Source organism: Myotis myotis, unplaced genomic scaffold (genome assembly GCF_014108235.1).
Source record: "Myotis myotis isolate mMyoMyo1 unplaced genomic scaffold, mMyoMyo1.p scaffold_m19_p_1, whole genome shotgun sequence".
Classification (NCBI taxonomy): Eukaryota; Metazoa; Chordata; class Mammalia; order Chiroptera; family Vespertilionidae; genus Myotis; species Myotis myotis.
Window position 1 is genome coordinate 161732405 of NW_023416313.1, and position 21989 is coordinate 161754393.

General features: G+C 40.1%; 1 protein-coding gene across 5 annotated transcripts in view; it reads right to left on the reverse strand.

Annotated features, from left to right (window-relative positions):
* Nucleotides 1-11242, reverse strand: part of TP53BP1 (tumor protein p53 binding protein 1) — an 88044-nt gene extending 76802 nt beyond the window's left edge. For all 5 annotated transcript variants that reach the window (XR_004966047.1, XR_004966048.1, XM_036299149.1 and 2 more), the window contains exons 1-9: nucleotides 11119-11242; nucleotides 10363-10547; nucleotides 10059-10149; nucleotides 9727-9811; nucleotides 6132-6259; nucleotides 5427-5585; nucleotides 4932-5061; nucleotides 3096-3262; nucleotides 1490-1616 (exon numbers count right to left, since the gene is read on the reverse strand). Coding sequence is in view for 3 of the 5 variants with exons in the window: in XM_036299149.1 (XP_036155042.1) it covers nucleotides 1490-1616; nucleotides 3096-3262; nucleotides 4932-5061; nucleotides 5427-5585; nucleotides 6132-6259; nucleotides 9727-9811; nucleotides 10059-10149; nucleotides 10363-10547; nucleotides 11119-11125 (1079 nt within the window). In the remaining 2 variants the exon portion in view is untranslated. The remainder of the gene's footprint in view (nucleotides 1-1489; nucleotides 1617-3095; nucleotides 3263-4931; nucleotides 5062-5426; nucleotides 5586-6131; nucleotides 6260-9726; nucleotides 9812-10058; nucleotides 10150-10362; nucleotides 10548-11118) is intronic.
* Between the last annotated feature and the right edge of the window lie 10747 nt (nucleotides 11243-21989).

Genomic DNA, 21989 nt, shown 5'->3' on the forward strand with positions numbered 1-21989 from the left:
AGCTACCTGAGGCTGTGGAAGAGCCATCAATAATATTTCAATAACTATTTCACATGAGACATATCCAAAGTTAGAATTAAAACAAAGAGTAGCTCGGCCCACGTGGCTCAGTGGTTGAGAGTCGACCTATGACCCTGGAGGTGATGGTTCGATTCCTGGGCAGAACGCATGCCTGGATTTTGGGCTTGATCCAGAGTAGGAGGCATGCAGGAGGCAGCCGATCAATGATTCTCTCATCATTGATGTTTCTACCTCTCTCTCTCTCCCTCTCCCTTTCTCTCTGATGAATAAAAAAATATTTTTTAAAAAGTAAGCATAAAGCCATCCTATATAATAGAGGTAATGTGCAAATTAACCCTCACGCCCTCACAAGACAGCTGCCTACAACCAGGCTGACAGGGGCGTTAGTGAGGAACGACCCAACGACTGAAAAAGCAGGCTGTGTGGGGCGACCAGGCCAGCAGTGGGGGCAATAAGGGGTGACCAGGCCGGTGCGGGGGCCAGTTAGGAGCGACCAGGCTGGCAGGGAGGGAGCAGTTAGGGGCAACCTGGATAGCAGCAGGGGTCAGTTAGGGATGACCAGGCCAGCAGGGGGGGCAGTTAGGGGCAATCAGGCCAGCACGTAGAGGCAGTGAGGGACGATCAGGCCAGCAGGAGGGGCAGTTAGGGGCAATCAGGCCGGCACGCAGAGGCAGTGAGGGGTGATCAGGCCGGCAGGGGAGGGCAGTTAGGAGCAACCAGGCAGGAAGGCAGGTGAGCGATTAGGAGCCAGCAGTCCAGGATTGTGAGAGGGATATCCAACTGCTGGTTTATGAAACCCGATCCCCGGTTTCGCGCCTAAACCAGCAGTAAGGGGTCCCGGACTGGAGAGAGTGCAGGCTGAGCTGAGGAGACCCCCATGCCCCCGTGCACGAATTTTGTGCACCAGGCCTCTAGTATGATTATAAGAGAAAATGAATGATCAGACACAAGGACATCATGATTGAAAAACAGATGAGAAAGTACTAGAAAAATAATTCATCTGCTGATTTTTGAGACAAAATATTTACTCCATTTCTGCATATTAGAAAGATCATGCACATTTTTATTTAAAAGTACAAACCTCTTTGCCCTAACACAGAGAGAAAGAAATGCAACTAATGTTTACTCTAATATAACCCATTTCCCACCCCTATTAAATGGGAAGAATTTTTAGTCAAATAAAAGAGCAGAATGCTTGTTTGGGATGTGTAACAGTCTCTTAGTAATCGGGCAGTTTCTTCCCTAGTGAAACCTTTGGGCTACTATTATAAAATTTCCAAATGAAAAAGCAGATCTACCTACCTTCAATGGTCCTACTAAGTTCTTACCCCCAAAATTCTAAAGCCTAGATTTTACCTTTTGGTTTCAAAAAGAATGCTGAACTTGTGGACAAGTTTAGCTCTTTGAACCCTAGCCTTAAACCCTCAGGCACATGTTTCCCTGGCAGAGCTGCTTTAGGCTTACTTACGTGGAAAGGCTCTCCTGAACAAGGGACCTCTGACCAGAGAGCTGCAGGAGCTGCAGAGTGGTGGCAGGTGTGGAAGCCAGAGAACACCCACCTTCTTCCCTTGAAGGAGTAGAGCAACCATCAGAAACTATTGGGGGGAAAAGATCTAGTTACATTGACTTCTCAGATTGACATTACTGAGTTGTAAAAACAAACCAACAAAAAAGCACTCTGTACTGCAGAGAGTAATATACAGATTTCCAACCATGTTCCAAGAGGGTAGAAACTGTTTTCTAATTATAGTACAATTAATGAAATGCCATGCTAACACAAATATTGAGTGATCATTAAAAGCCCCCCTCCCTACTAAATTATAGGTTTTTTAAATAAAAATTGACAAAAAGAATTCCTTAGTCCTTTATGTCATGATTAAAACTTGAAAAAGGCCAGAATCCTGATACCTTCGTTTGACTGCTCTTCTTTCTTGTGAAGGTTCTATTATAAAACAGCAAGTGAGACTTTTATTTCAAGGTCTACCTAAGGTGAAGTAAGCTCATGCCATAATATGGAGTTGGGAGGAGTCAAAATAATATATATGACACCTGATAATATGAATGCAGCAATTTTCATGATCAGAACCTGAGCCTCCTCAAAAGGAGACAGAAAATACTAACATGTTAGTAAAAGGATATATAAATAGCCAGTACTGATTTATAGTATGAAGAGTCTCTTGTTGGTCCCGTCTAAGCAACAGATGGAGTATCAGCTTTACTAATCCCAAGTATAAAGGAATGTCTTAAATACAACCTTATAGATTTAGCGAGAGACCAAAAAAGATTTCTTAGTGACTCTTTGAATGTTTTGCACATATTCACAGCCTAGTAAAGGAATAAAACCCTCTCTTCTTCCCTCATTACAACCAACACATTACAGCAGGTCCTCCAACAATGTCATCTCATTCAACATCTTTTTGTTTTAATGTTAATGAAATGTCCTATAAACTTACCTCTTCTTTATATCAGTTAGCCTACAGTAAAATTGGTTTTGTTATATGTTGTTTCATTCAAAATCACATAACCTATCGACAACATGAGGACTTGAGGTATACTTTGCTAGTTATTACTGAAGCTTTCTGACTCTGAGGTAACAGAATAAAGGGTTGGTGGGGGTTAACAAAATGTGAAACAAATACCACTCTAGTCTTCTAAGTTTTACATTCTTTCTCCTAGACCATAACTTCCTATTTGTGAACTAACAAACAGATAAGTACAGTTAGCCAGGTGAATATGAAAAAACGTATACTTAATTATGTTAAATATTTGGAGACCTAGGACAAAAGAAGTAGCTACTCTGTCCATAGTTATTAAATTTACTCCATTAGCTATTATTCCTCAATATCTCCATTTCCAAAAGAGAGAGAAAATTATGTTAAAATGTTAAATAGCAATCATTCTCAAAAAGACTTTCTCATTAATCAGCTAGAGGCATATTTTCCTTTCATATCACAAACAAGTCTGCATACCTATAAAGTGCCCTCTAACTTAAACAGTAGCCACAAAACAGAAATAAAAGTTTTTATCTTTGAACAAGAGGAACTAACTATATATCAACTAATTACTCTTTGTACCTGTTTTATTGCTCTGGTCAAACAAGTCTTCCTGAGTTGACAAAACCTCAGGCTCTGGTAACTTCGGAATCTGCAGTCCACCTTCCAGTATTTCTTGAGCAGGTATTTGTTCTTTTGTTTCCACAGTAATAAGAGATACTTTGGGACTAGGAGGCATGTCCTCTGACCTAGGAGATTCACATCACCAGGAGAAAAAGTTGCTATGTTCAAATGTTTTCATCTTTGACCTAATAAACTTTTCCTGTGTTTTATCTGTTTTCCTTTAATAATTTCAAAAATTTCAATAGTTTTAGTATATATAACTACTTAGTGAAAATTAAGTAAGATACTATTTGATGATACAAAGCCCTTAGCTCATTTCAAAGCCTGTCTAAGTCTCTCACAAAGCAATACGTCTTTTCAACTCTACTCACTGCTGCACTACATGAGATTACTGATGAGTCATTCAGGAATTTCTGTTACATATGCTATTATCTACACATGCATGAAGAATTTTAATCCAGACTACAGCAATGCCAGTTCTACCAATGACCTTCCAAGGAAAGGGCCTGGGTGTGAATTATTCTCTGAACTTATTTGCCACACACATTACCTCTGTTGGCCTTTTCCATCTGATCTACTAAATCTAAGCCCCAAACCAAGACTCCACACTAGTACTATTCACACATGTAAGACATTCATTGCTGATCCCTTTCCAGATTCTTATGAGATTTACCTACTCTACAATTACCCAGAGTAAACAGAACAGCAAAACTAGCTAGAGTGCAACTTCCTAAAGAAAAGCCTAGCCTGGCCAGTGTTGCTCAGTGGTTGAGCATTGACCCATGAACCAGAAGATCACAGTTCGATTCCCAGTCAGGGCACATGCCCAGGTTTCAGGTTGTGGAAAAGGGTGTGCAGAAGGCAGCCAATCGATGATTTTCTCTCATCACTGATGTTTCTATATCTCTCTCCCTGTCCCTTCCTCTCTCTAAAATCAATAAAAACATATTAAGAAAGGAAGGAAGGCCGGCCTAAAAACTTAGGCCCAGTTATAAGCTGAGTGTTTTGCATTAGAAAGTCAACTTCTCTTTATTCAGGACCCCAGAACCCCATTCCCCACTATTTCTTTTTTTTTAATCTTCATTGTTGAAAGTATTACAGATGTCCCCTTTTTTCCCCATCGACCCCCTCCACCCCACACCCGCCCCCTCCCCACTATTTCTATAGAAGAAAGTAACAACATTGAATGTTTAGTTATCCCCGCCCCAAACTGGAAGCATCCCACTTTTCCTCTGCCAATTCCAAACCTGAGCTGTTGACCAGATGCCATACTGTTTTGGAAACAACAATCACAACAGGCAGAAGAGAGATATACTGCCCAATTCCTACCAAATTAAGAGCATAATGAACTTAGAAAAGAATATCTCCCTGCATCTTTATCATAAACTACCAAATGCAGGTTACCCAATAACCCAAAACAATCTGGGTGCTCTTCAAGTACAGAAATAGTAAGACTTTCAAATATAATATTCATGTGACTCTTCCTAACACCAGAGAGGCTAGAATACCACCCACAGAGAGGCAGTAGACAAAGATCAGAGAGAAGTGGCAATCAAAGATTAAGGAGTAATGCCTATAGTGACAGCAGCAATAAAATAGCTTTGTAATATGCCTAAAGATAAGGACACAAAGAGAATTCATGAATAATCAACGTTTATATTGGACCAGAAAAATGCTAGGGGGAGGAAAAGGGAGAGATGAAAATCAAAAATTTCTGAAAATCCTGGCCAAGTGAAATGAGTATAACCCTACAGCAGAAACCCAAATATACTTTCTAGAAAGAACATGGGTTACCTTGCAGTTGATGGATTTTGCTCTTCCACCACATGTATATCCTTACTGGGTTGTGTTACCACAGGGACATCCTTGCTGGGCTGTTCTGCCATGGAGATATCGTCATTGGACTGTTCTTCATGCTTAATTGCTTGAAGTTTTAGAAGATAGAAAGGAGATATTAAAAAAAAAAAAGAAGGAAGGAGATATTTAATTTTTCAAAGTACTAGAAGCAGTCCCTAATGCTTTTCTAAAGGTAAAGATTTTAATAGACAGAAGTCCAAATTAGAAAATAATATATTTTCCAAAAAAGAAAACAACCAATAACTCACCAAAAAACACTAACCTGCAAGTCATCAACTGACAAGTACTTGCCAGACAACTCTGCAACCTTACTGTATTAACATAGATTATATTAACTTAGATAGCTATAAAATGTTATCGAGGAAAGAAGAGCTCTAGCACGAGATGAAAATGCTGATAAACAACTCCAAATGCCAGAAAACAGTTTCATACCAGTATTAGCATCCACATCAGATAGCCTCGTATGACCAGAGTTGGTGGTTACTGACTGTAGAGGCTCTTTGTCTACTTCATATGGCACAGTATTTTCCTCAACATCCTGGCTCTGGGAGAGTTCCAGAGCCCCAAAGCCCAACTGTGATGAGGCAGGATCTAGGAACAAGGCCCAAAGAAATTAGGTACCATCCTACAATATTATGCACCAGGCAAGGTGCTATCACTTAGCAAAAGAAGGTCATATTACATCCTTCAAATCAAAGCCTTGCCCTCCCCCAATTTTTCAAAATAAAATCAAAATAAAAGCAGTAAAGGTGAAGGGGGAAAATGTGTAATGAAGCAAAAAGAAGTTGCATACTATAAAACCTTGCAAGCACCTAATATAAGTATACTATGTCTACTTCCTGAAAATATACATAAACCATACCCCATACTCAATAATTCAATGTACTTCCAGCCCCATAAAGCATACATCCCCAAAATATTTGATTACAAAAGGAAGAAGAGTCAATATGCACAAAGGGGGCTATCCAAGGACCTGGAAATTTATGATGACAAATGTATAACCTGGTAAAAAGAAAAAACTTAATGTCTGTACGCTCACAATAAAAGGACTTAAAACAAACAAACAAACAAAAAAACCAGAAAGAAAAAAAAAAGGACTTAAAGCAACCTACTATCCTGAAAAAGGCATAAAGTTACCTTCAGCACCAAGGGAATGTGTGGCAACATCTAGAGTATCTTCTTCCTCTTCTCCCTTCTCCTTGTCTTCCAGTTCTTCCTTCTCTTCCCCCACAGGAGGAGCAGCTTCCACTGACCGCCCCAAAACACTACACAGCAAAAGGTACAACCACGTGTTCCCAGATAGGTTGGGACATTTTGCTCAAAGCACTCTGGAATTTTATTGTGACTCCCCACACACCAACCACCATTGAAGCAAATTTGAAAAAGTAAAATGCCTCACCCCATTATTGCTTCTTTCTACAGACAAGCACCGAAAAGGTTAACAACTCAAAAACAGGGTACAGAATTAAGTATCACAATCATTAAACAGAAGAAAGGAACAAACAGACTTGAATTTTATCTTTCTCTGAAAAGGTATGAGCAGGGACAGAAAAATCTTGCACTCAAGAGAATTACTGACAAGTGATAATAGATATGGATTAGATGTGTAGGGAATACATCTATTAAAGCAAACAGTTCACAAAAATACTATAGTAAAAAATCTTAGAATACATATATAGAACCAGAATATCTGAATAAAATACAGGTAAGACGCCTGTGTATTTTTTTTTAAATCTTCGCCTGAGAATGTTTTTATTCATTTTAGAGAGAGAGAAAGGAAGAGGGAGAAAGAGAGAGATTTTAGAGAGAGAAGAATATGAGAGACAAACATCAAACGGTTGCCTCTCGTAGGCATCCCTATCCCCCCCGATATGTACCCTGGGTATGTACCCTGACCAGGAATCGAACCCACGATCTTTTGGCTTACAAGACGATGCTCCAACCAACTGAGCCACACCAGCCAGGGTGAAGCCTATGTGTTTTTTAAAATATATTTTTATTGATTTCAGAGAGGAAGGGAGAGGGAGAAAGAGGCAGAAACATCAATGATGAGAGGGAATCATTGATTGGCTGCCTCCTGCACGCCCACTACTGGGGATCGAGCTGGCAACCTGGGCACGTGCCCTTGACTGGAATTGAACCTGGGACCCTTTAGTCCGCAGGCTGACGCTCTATCCACTGAGCCAAACCAGCTAGGGCAGAGGCCTATGTATTTTTTTAAAAAGGTTACATCACAGGTCAAAAAACATAATAAACAAAAGTAAAAGACAAATAACAACTAGGGAAAAATCTGCAACAAATATTACAAAAGAATAGTCTCGCCCTAGCTGGTTTGGCTCAGTGGATAGAGCGTGGGCCTGCAATAAAAATAAAAACATATTTAAAAAAAAAAAGACTGGGCACTCTTAAAAAACTTATATATATATAAAAGACATCTTTGAGAAAATTTTAATATGAACTATATTGTCAGATATTAAGGAACTAGAGGCCGGGGGGAGTGGGGGCAGTTTCCCTCAGCCTGGCGTGCTCCCTCTTGCAATCTGCCCTCTCACAATCCAGGACCTCTCAGGCCGATGCTCTATCCACTGAGCCAAACCAGTTTCGGCAAAAAAAATATATATTTTTTTTTTAAAATATATTTTATTGATTTTTTACAGAGAGGAAAGGAGAGAGATAGAGAGTTAGAAACATCGATGAGAGAGAAACATCGATCAGCTGCCTCCTGCACATCTCCTACTGGGGATATGCCCGCAACCCAGGTACATGCCCTTGACCGGAATCGAACCTGGGACCTTTCAGTCCGCAGGTCGACGCTCTATCCGCTGAGCCAAACCGGTTTCGGCTAAAAATATATTTTTATTGATTTTCAGAGAGGGAGAAAAATAGAAACATCAATGATGAGAGAGAATCATTCATCAGCTGTTTCCTGCTCGCCCTCCACTGGGAATCCAGCCCAAAACCTGGACATGTGCCCTGACTGGGACTAGAACTGTGACCTCCTAGTTCATCAGTCCACGCTCAACAACTGAACCACACCTGCCGGCATCACTTGTGATTTTTAATCAAATGCCACAACAGTGAAGCACTCCCCACGTCACTCTATCTAAACTTGCAACTCCTGTATTTCCTATTGCCACCTGTTTTATTTTTCTCTTCAGCCCTACGAATGTCTAACATATGTACTACGTATCTTTTACTTATTCATCATGTATTGCTACATCCCATACAAGAATGTAAGCTACATTAAGGTCTAGAATTTTTATCTCTTCTGATCACTTTGTATCCCCACTATTCAAGAGCGCTTGACTCAATAAATATTTGTAGAATGATTCGTTAAATCAGAAGAGGCTTTATTTTTAAAATTTTTTAAATATAAAATTATTCCCAAATAAAATATTACTACAAATATTTTTAAAAAGCAGAATGCCCTGGCTGGATGACTCAGTTGGTTGGAGCGTCGTCCCATGCACCAAAACGGGTACAGGTTTGATTCCCAGTCAGGGGACATACCTGGTTGCGGATTCAATCCCTAGTCAGGGTGCGTATGGGATACAACCAATCAATGTTTCTCTCTCAGGTAGATGTTTATTTCTTTCTCTTTCTGTTCCTGCCTTTCCCCTCCTCTCTCTCTCTCTAAAAAGTCAGTAAAAAATATATATTCGCAGGTGAGGATTTAAAAAAAAATCAGAAGAAGCTTAATTATAGAAAAATAATACTAATCTTAAACTTTTCTCCACTGTCTAAGCTGATGGAAGAAGAAAACAAAGTTTTAAGTATATTGTTTTGAAGTACAAAAGTAGTTAATAAAAGAACTAAAATAATTATTACAAAAATTGGGAAAGCGTTGTTGGTAAGAAGTCCTCATCTCCACTTATGGAACTCAATTACCTTAATCTGATAAAATAAGAAACGGCAGTGTGATAGCGTCACTTTGTTTTACATAGTATGAAGGGCTGGGAAGGTGACCTCCCAAAGAAGTAAAAACACAAACACTTAAATAAGATTGCCTCTGCGAAAGGAGACCACGGATGAGAACGAACTCTTTGCTTTTCATTATAAACTCTTTTTAAAATTAACTATGCATTCATATTATTCTGTTAAAAATACTTAACAGATCTCATCAAAATTAAAAACCTGCTCTGTGGAACACCCTCTGAAGAGGATGAAAAGACAAGCTGCAGAGTGGAAGAATATATTTGCATATTGTATATCCTACAAAGGACTAGTATCTAGAATATATAAAGAGCCCTCAAAACACAATACAAGCATCCAATCTAGTACCTTGAATAGAAAATAAACTCAATAAATGGGCAATGGAAAGACAATGTAAAAACTGAATGCTGTTTGAAAAGAATATGAATTAAACATTCTGGATCTAAAACTGGTGAGTTACTTTGGTTGGTGGAAAGCATGCCTAACAGTTTTGACAATATACTTAAATATATTGTTTGATTTTTTTTCAATTAATAAGTTGTATCTATGCTAAGAATAAGGAATACTTATTTTGTTTCACATGTACAAGACAGATCACAAAATGAATAATGTAGATGTAAAAATGTTATTACCTTCACAAAAGAGATTCCAGCTAACAGTACTAACATAATCCTCAAATCCCACTTCCTAATTCACAAAAATAAGATTAATCCCTTTATCTTTGGGATGAGTCAAAGGTACAGACAAAAGAACTGATCCATTAACAAATGTAAATAAATTTCTTCAAACACTAGTATACCTGCTTGTCCTGTTTGGCTGAGGTAACTGTTCAATGACCTGACTGACGGAACCACATGTATCCACATGAGAAGAATCCATAGGGTCTGAAAAACACAAGAGGATATTAGCACAAAAGGCATTTACCCCTAAACTTTAATAATACAAAGTCAGGAATGCAGACAATACAAACCTAATCAGCTCCATTACAGAAAGCCAAGCTTTTGCGTGCCTACTACGCACCGGATAGAGTGCTGGATTTCCTTACATACATTCGCCACAACCCCGTCTAAGTCCACCAGCTCTAACAAGTGCACCCTTGCAAAATGGGACGGACAGTTTGAGGCACCTCACCTGCAGCTTTGTCTTCCTTCAGGTGGTCATTGAGCCCACTTTTACTGTCCCCTTGCTCTCCAGCTGATTGTTCAGGCTTGGGCACCACATCCTAGGAAACACGCAAACATAATATCCCCTCTACAGACGAAATAATTTAAAATGAGACATACTTTTTGTGACTATGGTGATTTCATTTTTCCAACTAATTGTCTCCAAAAGATAGTGACCTGAGTACTTACATTTTCTGGTTGGTCTAGATTATGGTGGAGGGGGGAGGGAGGGGGGGACCTGCTCAATCATTTCCAAACAAGGTATCACTCACCAACGCAGGGTTCTCTTTGTGTGCCTGTAAATGAGGAAGGTGTCGAGATAGCACACTGAAGTGAGAACCAGAATCATCTTCTAGAACCTGGCTTTCAGGCTGAGAGTCTTCAATTATCAGGCAAGGAGTGTCTTGCTGAGAGAAATCTGAATCCAACTGACTTCCAGGAGGGTCCATCTGCTCCCCTGGAATGGAGTAACAAAAGATCAGTTCTATGTCACCTACCAGCCTTCCGCGCGCGGTGTGAGCTTAAATAATGGGGCGGGAAGACAGGAGTTGGGAAAGGGGACCACCCTAGAGCTCTTTCCATTAAAACGCGATGATCGTGCCAGCACTTTCCCATCATACTCCCCAAGATCCGATGCCTCCTTACTTACCATCGGCCTGCCTATCCTCTCCCCCGCCTTCTCCATCACCTTCCCGTAGACACCCTTTCCCCTCCTTCCTAACCTCGTCTCTTCCCGCCCCTTTTTCCATCCCCCAAAACTCCCCCTACGTCCCTCTGGAGCCTCTACCACCCCCAAAAGGTGGCTTTGCCATCTCTGTTCGCCAGAACCCCCACAGCCCTTCACGCTTCCTCACGACCACTCAGCCTTCCCAGCTCCTGCTTCCCCACCCCCTCCGCAGGGCCCTCCAACCCTTTCCCAGTCACCGCCGCCATGCTTGCCACCCCGCCCCCTCCGGTCAGCCATTCCTTCAGACCCCAAAGCCAAGGCTCCAGAGCTGCCTGCACCCCGACTCTTTCCCAAATAGTACCAGGCATCTCGGCGGGAGGTCCCTCGCGCCCGAGTCAGAGATCTCTGCACGCCCCCCAGGTCCCTCCAGCTCTATCCCCAGATTGTCGCTGTCGCCACCGCCGCCACCGGCCTCGAACTCCTCCTTTTCCCGCGCGTCAGTCAGTATCGGCTTTCCCATTCGCTGTTGCTGCCTGCCACTCAAAAAATCCTGCGGATGATTGGTGGATGAGGGACAGTGCCCCGCCCCACGTAAGAAAAAGGAACACGGCGGCGTGTTTCCATGGCAGCATGGACCTTGCAGGCCCTCCCCCTCGTAGAGCCCTAGAATGACAGTATCCTTGAACCGAAGGGACCTTGAGAGGGCGTGAAATATATTCCCTAGCCTCCAGGACAATTGTTTATACCACTACTGAGAAATAAAAAGATCTGTTTTTATCCTCCATGCACTGAAGACCCCTTCTCTGGCCCTCTTCCGTGGAAAGAAGAGGGTTTCCCGACTGTTTCATAAAAGGGCAAAGAAAAGGATCCAGGATGGCTGGGATTCCTGAGCTGATGAAACTGGAGAGAGAAGACTCTTTGGGGTTTACCTGTGTCAATCAGGATCACTTCTGTGGGCCCTACCTGAATTCAAGACCCTCACATTCCATCTCTGCCAGTTCTTCTCCCTTCGCCCGCCCCGCCCCCCCCCCCCTCCATTTACATTGTCTGAGGACCCCAGTAAACCATATTTTTTCCATTGCTATTTCCTGTCTGGAACTTAGTTCAAGCTTCACATTTGCTTATCATTATTACCCTATCGTGTATGGGATTGTAGCCTAGGAGACTATAGCCCCAGACAAGTCTCCCGTTGAGAGAATTGAACAGTGATTCTCAGACTCCGTGGTGAAGAGAACAGCTGCTGCCCCTTTAACAAATGACCTCAAAGATCCCTCCAAGACCTGAGAGTCTATTATCCTAATGATGGTGCCAGGATCTTATAGAAGGTGTAGCAGCTGTGACTGGTATTAATGAACTAGGCCCCATGAGGAATATGTTTTTTGTTGTTTTGGGGTTGTTGTTTTTTACGTGGTTGGCTCTAAGATGGATTTCTACACGAGAGTAGCTGTCAAAAAGGAAAGCAGCCAGCACCGTGCCAAGCATATACATGGTAGGCATTCACTAGGAGATAGCTTTCTCTCTCTACTCCAGGCTCAGAGTGACTTAGACCAGCGGTTCTCAACCTCGGCTGCACATTAGAATCACATGGAATCTTTTTAAAATCCTGATTTCTGGGCCTCATCCTCCGGAAATGCTGCTTCTTTGTTACTAATATTGTGGCCCCACCGCATAACAAAGAAACAGAATTTCCGAAGGATGAGGCCCAGAAATCAGGATTTTAAAAAGATTCCCAGGTGATTCTAATGTGCAGCCAAGGTTGAGAACCACTGACTTAGACACAGCCCAACATGATTCTCCCATCCTATAAAACCCCATTTCAGCATTCAATGTAGGTTAAGCTAGAGTGCAGCTTCCTACCAACCAATCTTTGCCCTGCTCTTACAAATTACAGTGATCATCTTTTTCAAACTAAAAATCAAAGGATGTCATCAGAGCATGTGTAACTTATTTCAAAAGACAGACTCTGAAATAAAAATTTCCTAAAAAATCTAGAATTTATTATTTCTATAACTAGAATACAATTATTGTCCCCAGAATGATTTATTAGTGGAGCAAAAATGGAATGAAACACAGATTCATGCCACTTCTTCACCTTGAAGTTGATAATGGACATCTCTCTTCCTCCACTCCTAATGCTGCAGAAGACAGGTGACCAAATAAATAAAATCCTAAAAGGACCAGGTCAAGTTACTATTAAGTAACTTCCCTAGGTAGACAAATTAATTCATCTACTCAGTTTGAGTGGACACAAACAATTGGCTTCTGTGTGGGGCAAACCTTGACCTTGAATCCCATAAAAATCCCCCAAAAGTCACTGTGCTTTTGTTCTCCTTTGTCCTGCTATTGCATTTCCCCTCTCCAAGCAAGACATAAATAAATAGGCCTTCCTGATTATTTGACAAAAAACTGTGTTTGTCAAGACACATAAACTATACACTAAAAAGGATAAACTAAACCTCAATAAACATAACTGAAAATAAATAGATAACTACATAAATGAGCCTGAGCCATTCCCATTACTAAATAAAACAAGAGCCTTGCCCAGCTGGTAGGGCTCAGTGGTTGAGCTTCGACCTATGAACCAGAAGGTCACTGTTGGGGGCACGTGCCTGGGTTGTGGGCTCAATCCCCAGTGTGGGGCGTGCAGGAGGCAGTGATCAATGATTCTCTCTCATCATTGATGTCTCCATCTGTCTCCCCCTTTTCTAAAAAAATTTTTAAAAGTTGAAAGATCTTTATTTTAAAAACGAATAATAAATAAAACAAGAGCCTTAAAAACTGTGAAGAAAAACTGTGAATTGCTTGTTAGACAGTATGACAATTAAATTAATTGTTAAATTACCAGTAAATGTCAGAAAATGCAGGCGGATGGTTAGCCACTGGGGCTGTAACTGATTGCAATTGGGTGAGCTAAAGGCTCTTTATTGACTCTTAGACTGAAAAGGACCATCAGCCCATCTACCTTCCTGCAGGTGCATCTTTATCTAAGACACTTCAGACTGAGAAATCTAACCTACCTCTAAAGCCCTCCCAGACAAGAAAATTCCACCAGACCCTGTGTTAACTCATTTTAAAGTTGAACAAACCTCATTATCAGAAATTTTTCTTCTAATTGTCTAACTTAAAACCTTTATTCTAGAGCTTAAAGCCATTTTTTTTTACCTTGTCTTTAACTGGTAATTTTAAAACCTGGATAAATTCCCATAAGGCTGGGATCATCTCATCTTGTCCACTAATTCCATAATATGTTTCAATCAATGAAAAAATAAACATAAATGCTATATACTTATTCTTTTTCTGAGGTCTTCTCACAGACTTCTCTAAGCAAAAGAACCTCAAACTGCTTAATTCTACCTCAGAAACTATTCACCAACACTTAAATTTGCTTCATGGTTTTCCTCTGGAAACTCATAGTTTGGCAGCTTAGTGGCAGAGAACTTTACTGAGGATCTGACAAGTAGTAAATTTAATGATAAGTTATTATATATCCCTTTTAAGCTGCAATATTAAAGTATTACATACTGACTTATATTTAATAGATAATTATGAACTTCTATTGCACAGTCATATACCACTGCTATAATTAATTAATAACATGTATTAAATTTTAAAATGTGGCAGGTATTGTGTTCTGTTTTACATTCATTATCTCATCAAAAAGGCTCATAACTCTTTGAAGGTTACAGATGAGGACAGATGAGGACACTAAGGTTTAGAGCAGCGATTTTCAACTGGTGTGCTGCGAAAATTTTTTTTAAATATTTTTTTATTGATTTCAGAGATGAAGGGAGAGAGAGAAAGAAATAGACACATCAATGAATGATGAGAGAGAACCATTGTTTGGCTGCCTCCTACACGGTCCCACTGGGGATTGAGCCCACAACCCAAATATGTGCCCTGACCAAGGAATCGAACCGTGACCTCCTAGTTCATAGGTCGACACTCAACCACTGAGCCAAGCCGGCGGTGCTGCAAGAATTTTTAAAACATGCAATACCTGACTATTTAGTTAGGGCACTGATATCTTTTCCCTTAGATTGTCAAATAAAAAAGATGACAATAGCCCTAGCCAGTTTGGTTCAGTGGATAGAGCATCAGCTGGCAGACTGAAAGGTCCCAGGTTCAATTCTGGTCAAGGGCACATGTCTGGGTTGTAGGCTCGACTCCCAGTAGGGGGCGTGCAGGAGGCAACCTGTCAATGATTCTCTCTCATCATTGATGTTTCTATCTCTCCCTCTCCATCCCTCTCTGAAATGAATAAAAAAAATATTTTTTAAAAAATGATAACAGCCAACACAACAATAGCCGTCCAGTATGAATGAATCAAAATTATACCTATTTTGTTATGTGTCAGACTGGCAAAAAATATATTTTTTTGGTGTGGCACAGAATTTTAGTAATTAGTTTATGTGTGCCATGATATGAAAAAGGTTGAAAATCACTGGTTTAGAGAGATGAGATAATTTACACAATGTCTCAGAGCTGGCAAGAAAGAATTTGAACCCCGTCTGTCTAACTGAAGAGGTTCTACGTGGAGAGCAGCTACAGCGTTTGGACAGGTTCAAACCTCGGACTGATGAGAGGGCACAGTCCTCTAATGTACAAGTGCAAATCCCAGCTTGAAGGGCAGAGCCCTCCCAGCACAATTATAGTCAACAGCTATAGTTGTAAGTTTGAACCTATGGTCTGAACATGTGCCTGAGTGATGTGAGCTTGATAGAGTTCAGGTGCATGTAATTGAGTAGGATCGAAACCCACAAGAATGTTGTGAACATCTTGACCACGCCCTTACTTTGCCTCGTGGAATCTGTCTATAAAATAAAGGCACAGCTTGTGGGCACTGGCACTGTCTCTCCATCAGAGAAGCAGCGTCCCACCCAGACCCAGCTTTCTTCTCTTGTCTGTCTTTTCTCAATCTTTCATCACCCCCTCTCAGGGTCATTCGAACCCGGCTGAGTTGGCATGGCACATAAGGTGCCCTGGTGCTGAGTATGCCATGGCCGTGCTGGCTCACCATAGTTCTACATATTTATAATTGAGGAGGAGGAGAGACAAAGAAATGGCAAAGTAGTTGATAACATTTTTTTTGTTTGTTTTAGAATTGTTTTTATTTGAATACTGAATATGGCTGTCCCTAATGTTCTAAGAATCCAAAATAATTAAAATAATATTAAGAAAATAGAGGAGAGCCGAAACCGGTTTGGCTCAGTGGATAGAGCGTCGGCCTGCGGACTGGGGGGTCCTGGGTTCGATTCCAGTCAAGGGCATGTGCCTGGGTTGCGGGCACATCCCCAATGGGAGGTGTGCAGGAGGCGGCTGATCGATGTTTCTCTCTCATCGATGTTTCTGGCTCTCTGTCTCTCTCCCTTCCTCTCTGTAAAAAATCAATAAAATATATTTTTAAAAAAAAGAAAGAAAGAAAATAGAGGAGAAACTGTAAAGCTGTCAACACCACATCCTTAAGAAGTTAATTCACATGCATATAAGCATAACGAACAGACGCAAGACACTGGGGGTGGGGTGTGAGGGCATGTACGGGGGGGCGGGGGGGCGGGGAGTAGGGAGGCCAGGGGGAGGTCAATGAGGAAAAAAAGGAGACATATGTACTACTATTTGTAATACTTTAAACAATAACATAAAATTTAAAAAAATAAGTCAACAAAGAGGTAATGATAAAATTAAAAATGTGAAAGAAAATTACTTAAGGTAGTCGTTTGCTAATCCTAATATATAAAGAGCCGGGGTCTGTAATGTCCAAAATGACCAAACAGACGACCAAGCACCAGGCTGCACACACAGCAGGCTCGGGTGGGCGGGGACTGGCAAGCAGGCTAAACTGCTGACCTCTTGATCCCTCCTGGGTTTTGGGTGCCATGGCAACCCAGCACTGGCTGCCACCGCCAAGGCAGGTGCCATGTGATTGGTATGGGGGCCCTGCCATACCCCACGATCGCCCTGCAAAGGAAGGCCCAGGCCACCGGCCAGGGGGCTCTGTGATTGTCCCAAAGAGGGAGGCCCAGGCTACCTGGCCAGCGGTGGTGAGCGGGGCCTCCCTCTGCAGGGCGATCAATCGCGGACTGCAAGAGGGCGCAGGCCAGGCTGAAGGACCCCCTTCCCCCACCGAGTGCATGAATTTCGTGCACCGGTCCTCTAGTGATACTATATTAACCTCCTACTGTATTTGTAACCCCTGCAATGAAAGCCATCCCAACTGGTCTGTATCTTATATCTACAGAACTCCCTCCCGTTAATTTTAGGTAAACTTTTTATTTTGAACAGAATTTCAGAGCAACAAAAAGTTATAAAAATATTGTATAATAATCTTGTTTGGACCCTTCTACCTAGATCCACATGTTAACATTTTGCCACATTCATTTGTGTGTGTGTGGTAAAGTACACATAACAAGAAATATACCATTTTAACAGTTTTTAAGTGTCCAGTTCACTGGTATTAAATATATTCACATTGTTTTGCAACCATCACTATCACCCATATCCAAACTTTTCAACTTCCCAAATTAAAACTCTGTTTCCATTATATAATGACTCCTCATTCCCTTCTCCCTCCAGTCCCTGGTAACCACCATTCTACTTTCTGTCTCTATGAACTTGACTAGTTTAGATAATTCATATAAATAGAATCATACAATATTTGTCCTTTTGTATCTGGCTTATTTTACTTAGTATAACGTCCTTAAGGTTCATCCATGTCATAATTTTAATAGCATGTGCCTGAATTTCCTTCCTTTTTAAGACTGAATAATATTCCACTGCATGTAGTATCACAATTTGTTTCTCATCCTTATTCATTCTAACCCACTTTCCAGACTTTTTCAGAGCCCCCAGACTTTGCCACCTCCAAGTATAGATAAGATCCTGGATGCATAGTAGCAGAAAGACACCAAGGCAACTGCCCCGTCCAGGTAGCTTAATTTCCCAGCCAGCCAATTTGAAACACAACATTTCTTCACAAACTTGAGTTCATTTATTAATTTCAATTCACTTATGTTCAAGGCACCATTCTGGCTCCATGGTTCATTTTAGTAGTAAACGGAATCTAGAGATCACAATTTGGATAGTTGGAATGTTGGAATGCTTATTGCTACTGGATTGATCACTGTTGGGCTTTTTTCAATTAAATTTTGGGATTTCAGAAGTTTTATCCAACTTTTTTCATTTTATATCTTTCTTACCAACATCTTGGTTTCTGATAACACTGACATAAATTATTTATTTGCTTTATTCTATTATATGTGTAAAATGTTATTACCAATGTTATTATTAATGAGATGATGACTAATGAGAATAGTTTGACATTTTCTTTGCAGTTGATTTTTTTTTCCTTAGGGTATATCCCATTAAAAATGTGCAGTTAGGATATATGCTACAACATTGATAAATCTTGAGGATATTATGTTAAGTGAAATAAGCCAGTCACAAAAAGATAAATGCTATATGATTCCACTTATATGACCTAGAGTGGTTAAACCATAGAGACAGAAAATAAGTAGAATGGTGGTTACAGGGGCTGGAGGTAGGGGGCAAATCAGGAGTTATTGTTTAATAGGTATAGACTAGTGATGGCGAACCTATGACACGCGAACTCATTTTTTTGGTTGATTTTTCTTTGTTAAATGGCATTTAAATATATAAAATAAATATTAAAAATAAAAGTCTTTGTTTTACTATGGTTGCAAATATCAAAAAATTTCTATATGTGACACGGCATCAAAGTTAGGGTTTTTCAAAATGCTGACACGCCGAGCTCAAAAGGTTCGCCATCACTGGTATAGACTTTCAGTTTTACAAGATAAAAAGAAGTATGGAGATGGATGGTGGTGATGGCTGCACATTATTAATGTATTTAATGCCACTGAATTGTACACTTAAAATTGTCATTTTATGTGTATTTTACTATAATACATTTTTTTAAAATCTTTATTGTTGAAAGTATTACATATGTCCCCTTTCTTCCCCCATTGACCCCTTTTGGCCTACCCCTAACCCCCTATTCCAGGCCTTCACCACACTATTGTCTGTCCATGGGTTATGCATATATGCATACAAGTTCTTTGATTGATCTCTTCCCACTCAACACCCCATCCCCACCTTCCCTCTGTATAATAAATTTTTTTAATGTGCAGTTAAATTACTGTATTTTAAAGTCATTGGAAATAATTCTATCATTTAATTTCTTTCGATTTGGGGTGGTTTTTTTTTATAGTGACTACCTCTTTATTTTAATTTTTAAATTGAGGTTACATTTAAATGCACAGCTTTTAGTTGTATAATTTGATGCATTTTTTTAAAATATATTTTATTGATTTTTTACAGAGAGGAAGGGAGAGAGATAGAGAGTTAGAAACATCGATGAGAGAGAAACATCGATCAGCTGCCTCCAGCACATCTCCTACTGGGGATGTGCCCGCAACCCAGGTACATGCCCTTGACCGGAATCGAACCCGGGACCCTTCAGTCCGCAGGCCGACGCTCTATCCACTGAGCCAAACCAGTTTTGGCGTATTTTGACAAATGTACACATTTGTGAAACCTATATATCAATCAAGATATAAAATATGTTATCATTCCAGAGAGTTTTTCATGGCACCCATATTATAATTTCCAGAACCATAGCTTAGTTTTGCCTGTTTAACAATTATAAATAGTATCATAAAATATGTAGTCTTTTGTGTCCACCTTTTTTTTTAATCCTCACCCAAGGATACTTTTTCCATTGCTTTTTTTTTTTAGAGAGTGAAAGGGAGAGGGGAGAGAAACATCCATTGATGTGAGAGAGACACATCAATTGGTTGCTTTGGGGCCAAAATTTTTATTTAATTCTGTTTTATACTTATGTAAAAGTTTTGGCACATGCCCCTATGGGGACTGGGGGACTTGCAACCACAGTAGTTCCCCCTTGACCAGGAATCCAACAGGTAACCTCTTGCTCTAATCACTGAGCAAAACCAGTTAGGGCTTGTGTACACCTTCTTTTGCTCAACATAACATTTTTGAGATTTATCCATGTTGTTGTATGCATCAGTTCATTCTTTTTTTATTGCTCAGTAGTATTCTATTGAATACATATTGCACAATTTATTTATAGATTCTCCTATTGGTGGATATTTGGGTTGTTTTGATTAATTTTTTATTATTGCTGACTTTATAGAGAGAGGAAGGGGAAGAGAGAAACTGATTTTGTTGTTCCATTTATTTATGCATTCATTGATTGATTTTTGTATGTGCCCTGACGGGGGATTGAACCCACAACCTTGGCATATCACAACCTTATGGCATATAGAGACGATGCTCTAACCAACTGAGCTATTACACTATGTTAAACCATTATATTTTAAAAAGCAGCTATAAACATTCACGAATAAGTATTTTTGTGAACATACATTTTCATTTCTCTTGGGTCAATATCCAGGAGTGGAACTGTTGGGTCATAGGTATTTGCTTAACTTTATAAGAAATTGCCAGTTTTCCAAAATGGTTGTATAATTCTATACTCCCTCTAACAACATATGAGAATTTCAGGTGCTGCACACCCTAACATTTGGTATTGTTAGTGTGAAGTGATATCTATGTGTTTTAGTAAACTTTATATATCATTTATGTACAATAAAATGTGCCCGTTTTAAGTGTAGAGTTTGATGAGTTCAACAATTGTATATATGTGTGTATATATGTGTATATTCTCAACCCAGTAGAGAATATTTTCATCACTACCATCCTGAAAGTCCCCTGTGCTCCTTTGAAATCAATTCCCATCCCCTCCCCCTAGCCCTCAGCAACCACTTACTAATAGTTGTTTTCCATCACTGTAGGTAAGTTTTACCCATTCTAGAATTTCATGTAAATTTATTCATGCAGTATGTACTTGTGGTGACCATGAAAATGCACTGCTGAAATCTGCTTGCAGAAAGCATAATTGACTGATGACCCTACCTGCTGCCACTGTGGATCTGCCCCCACATTTATACCCAAACCACTCTTCCCACAGGCTAATCTCAGCCAGTGCCAGAGCACAGCAGGGTTGCAAAGGCAGACCCAGTCTGTGGCATGCAAGCGTCCTTCAACAGGTGTCTTTGACTAGAAGAATCTTCATCAGCCTGGCCAAACCATTTTTGGAACCATGCTGCAACAGTGATGGCGAACCTACGACACGCGAACTCATTTGTTTTTCGTTGATTTTTCTTTGTTAAATGGCATTTAAATATATAAAATAAATATCAAAAATATAAGTCTTTGTTTTACTATAGTTGCAAATATCAAAAAAAAATCTATATGTGACACGGCACCAGAGTTAAGTTAGGGTTTTTCAAAATGCTGACACGCCGAACTCAAAAGGTTCGCCATTACTGCTGTAGGACAAGACTTTTCCTTTCCCATTCTTGTTCCTTCCCTCTCTCCTGCCCCAGATATTCGACCTGTATCTTTGTCTGAAGGCTCTCTCTGCCTTCCCCTGATCCTCCCTGTAGTGTTTTAAAATATATCCACAACATTGACACTCGCTTCAAAAGGGAGAGACTTTCCCTTCTCCAGAGAGTGAACCAGACTTAGTGACTTGCTTCTAATAAACAGAAGACAGAAGTGATAGTGTCTAATTTTCCAACACTATATGTCATAAAAAAAGCATTGTTCTTGGTTCGTTTGCTCTGGTAGAAGCCAGCTGTTGTCTTGAGGGCACTCAAGTAGACTTATGGAGAGGCCTACATGGTGAGGAGCTGAGGCTTCCTGCCAATAGCTTGGGAGTGAGTCATGTTGGAAGCAGATCATCCAGCCTCAGTTAAGCCTTCACATTATTGTAACCCCAACCAACATCTTGACTGCAAACACGTGAGAAACCATAAGCCAAAACCACTCAAGTAATTTGCTCCTGGATTTCAAATCTTTAGAAAGTCTTAACAAATATTTGTTATTTTAAACTGCTAAGTTTTGGAGTAATTTGTTTCAAAGCAATAGGTAACCAATATACTCAATTAATAAATATCTTACACATCTAATCATGTCTTGGTATCTACTTCTCAGGAGACCAAATAACAGATTTTTTTGTGTGTGTGTTTTGTTTTATTTGGCATAATGTTTTTATTTTTATTCTATGTGTGTATATTTATAGTTTCTTTTTCAAATATATATATGTGTGTGTGTATGTGTTATATATATGTGTGTGTGTGTGTGTGTGTGTGTGTGTGTGTGTGTGTGTGTGTGTGTGTATTTTATTTCAGA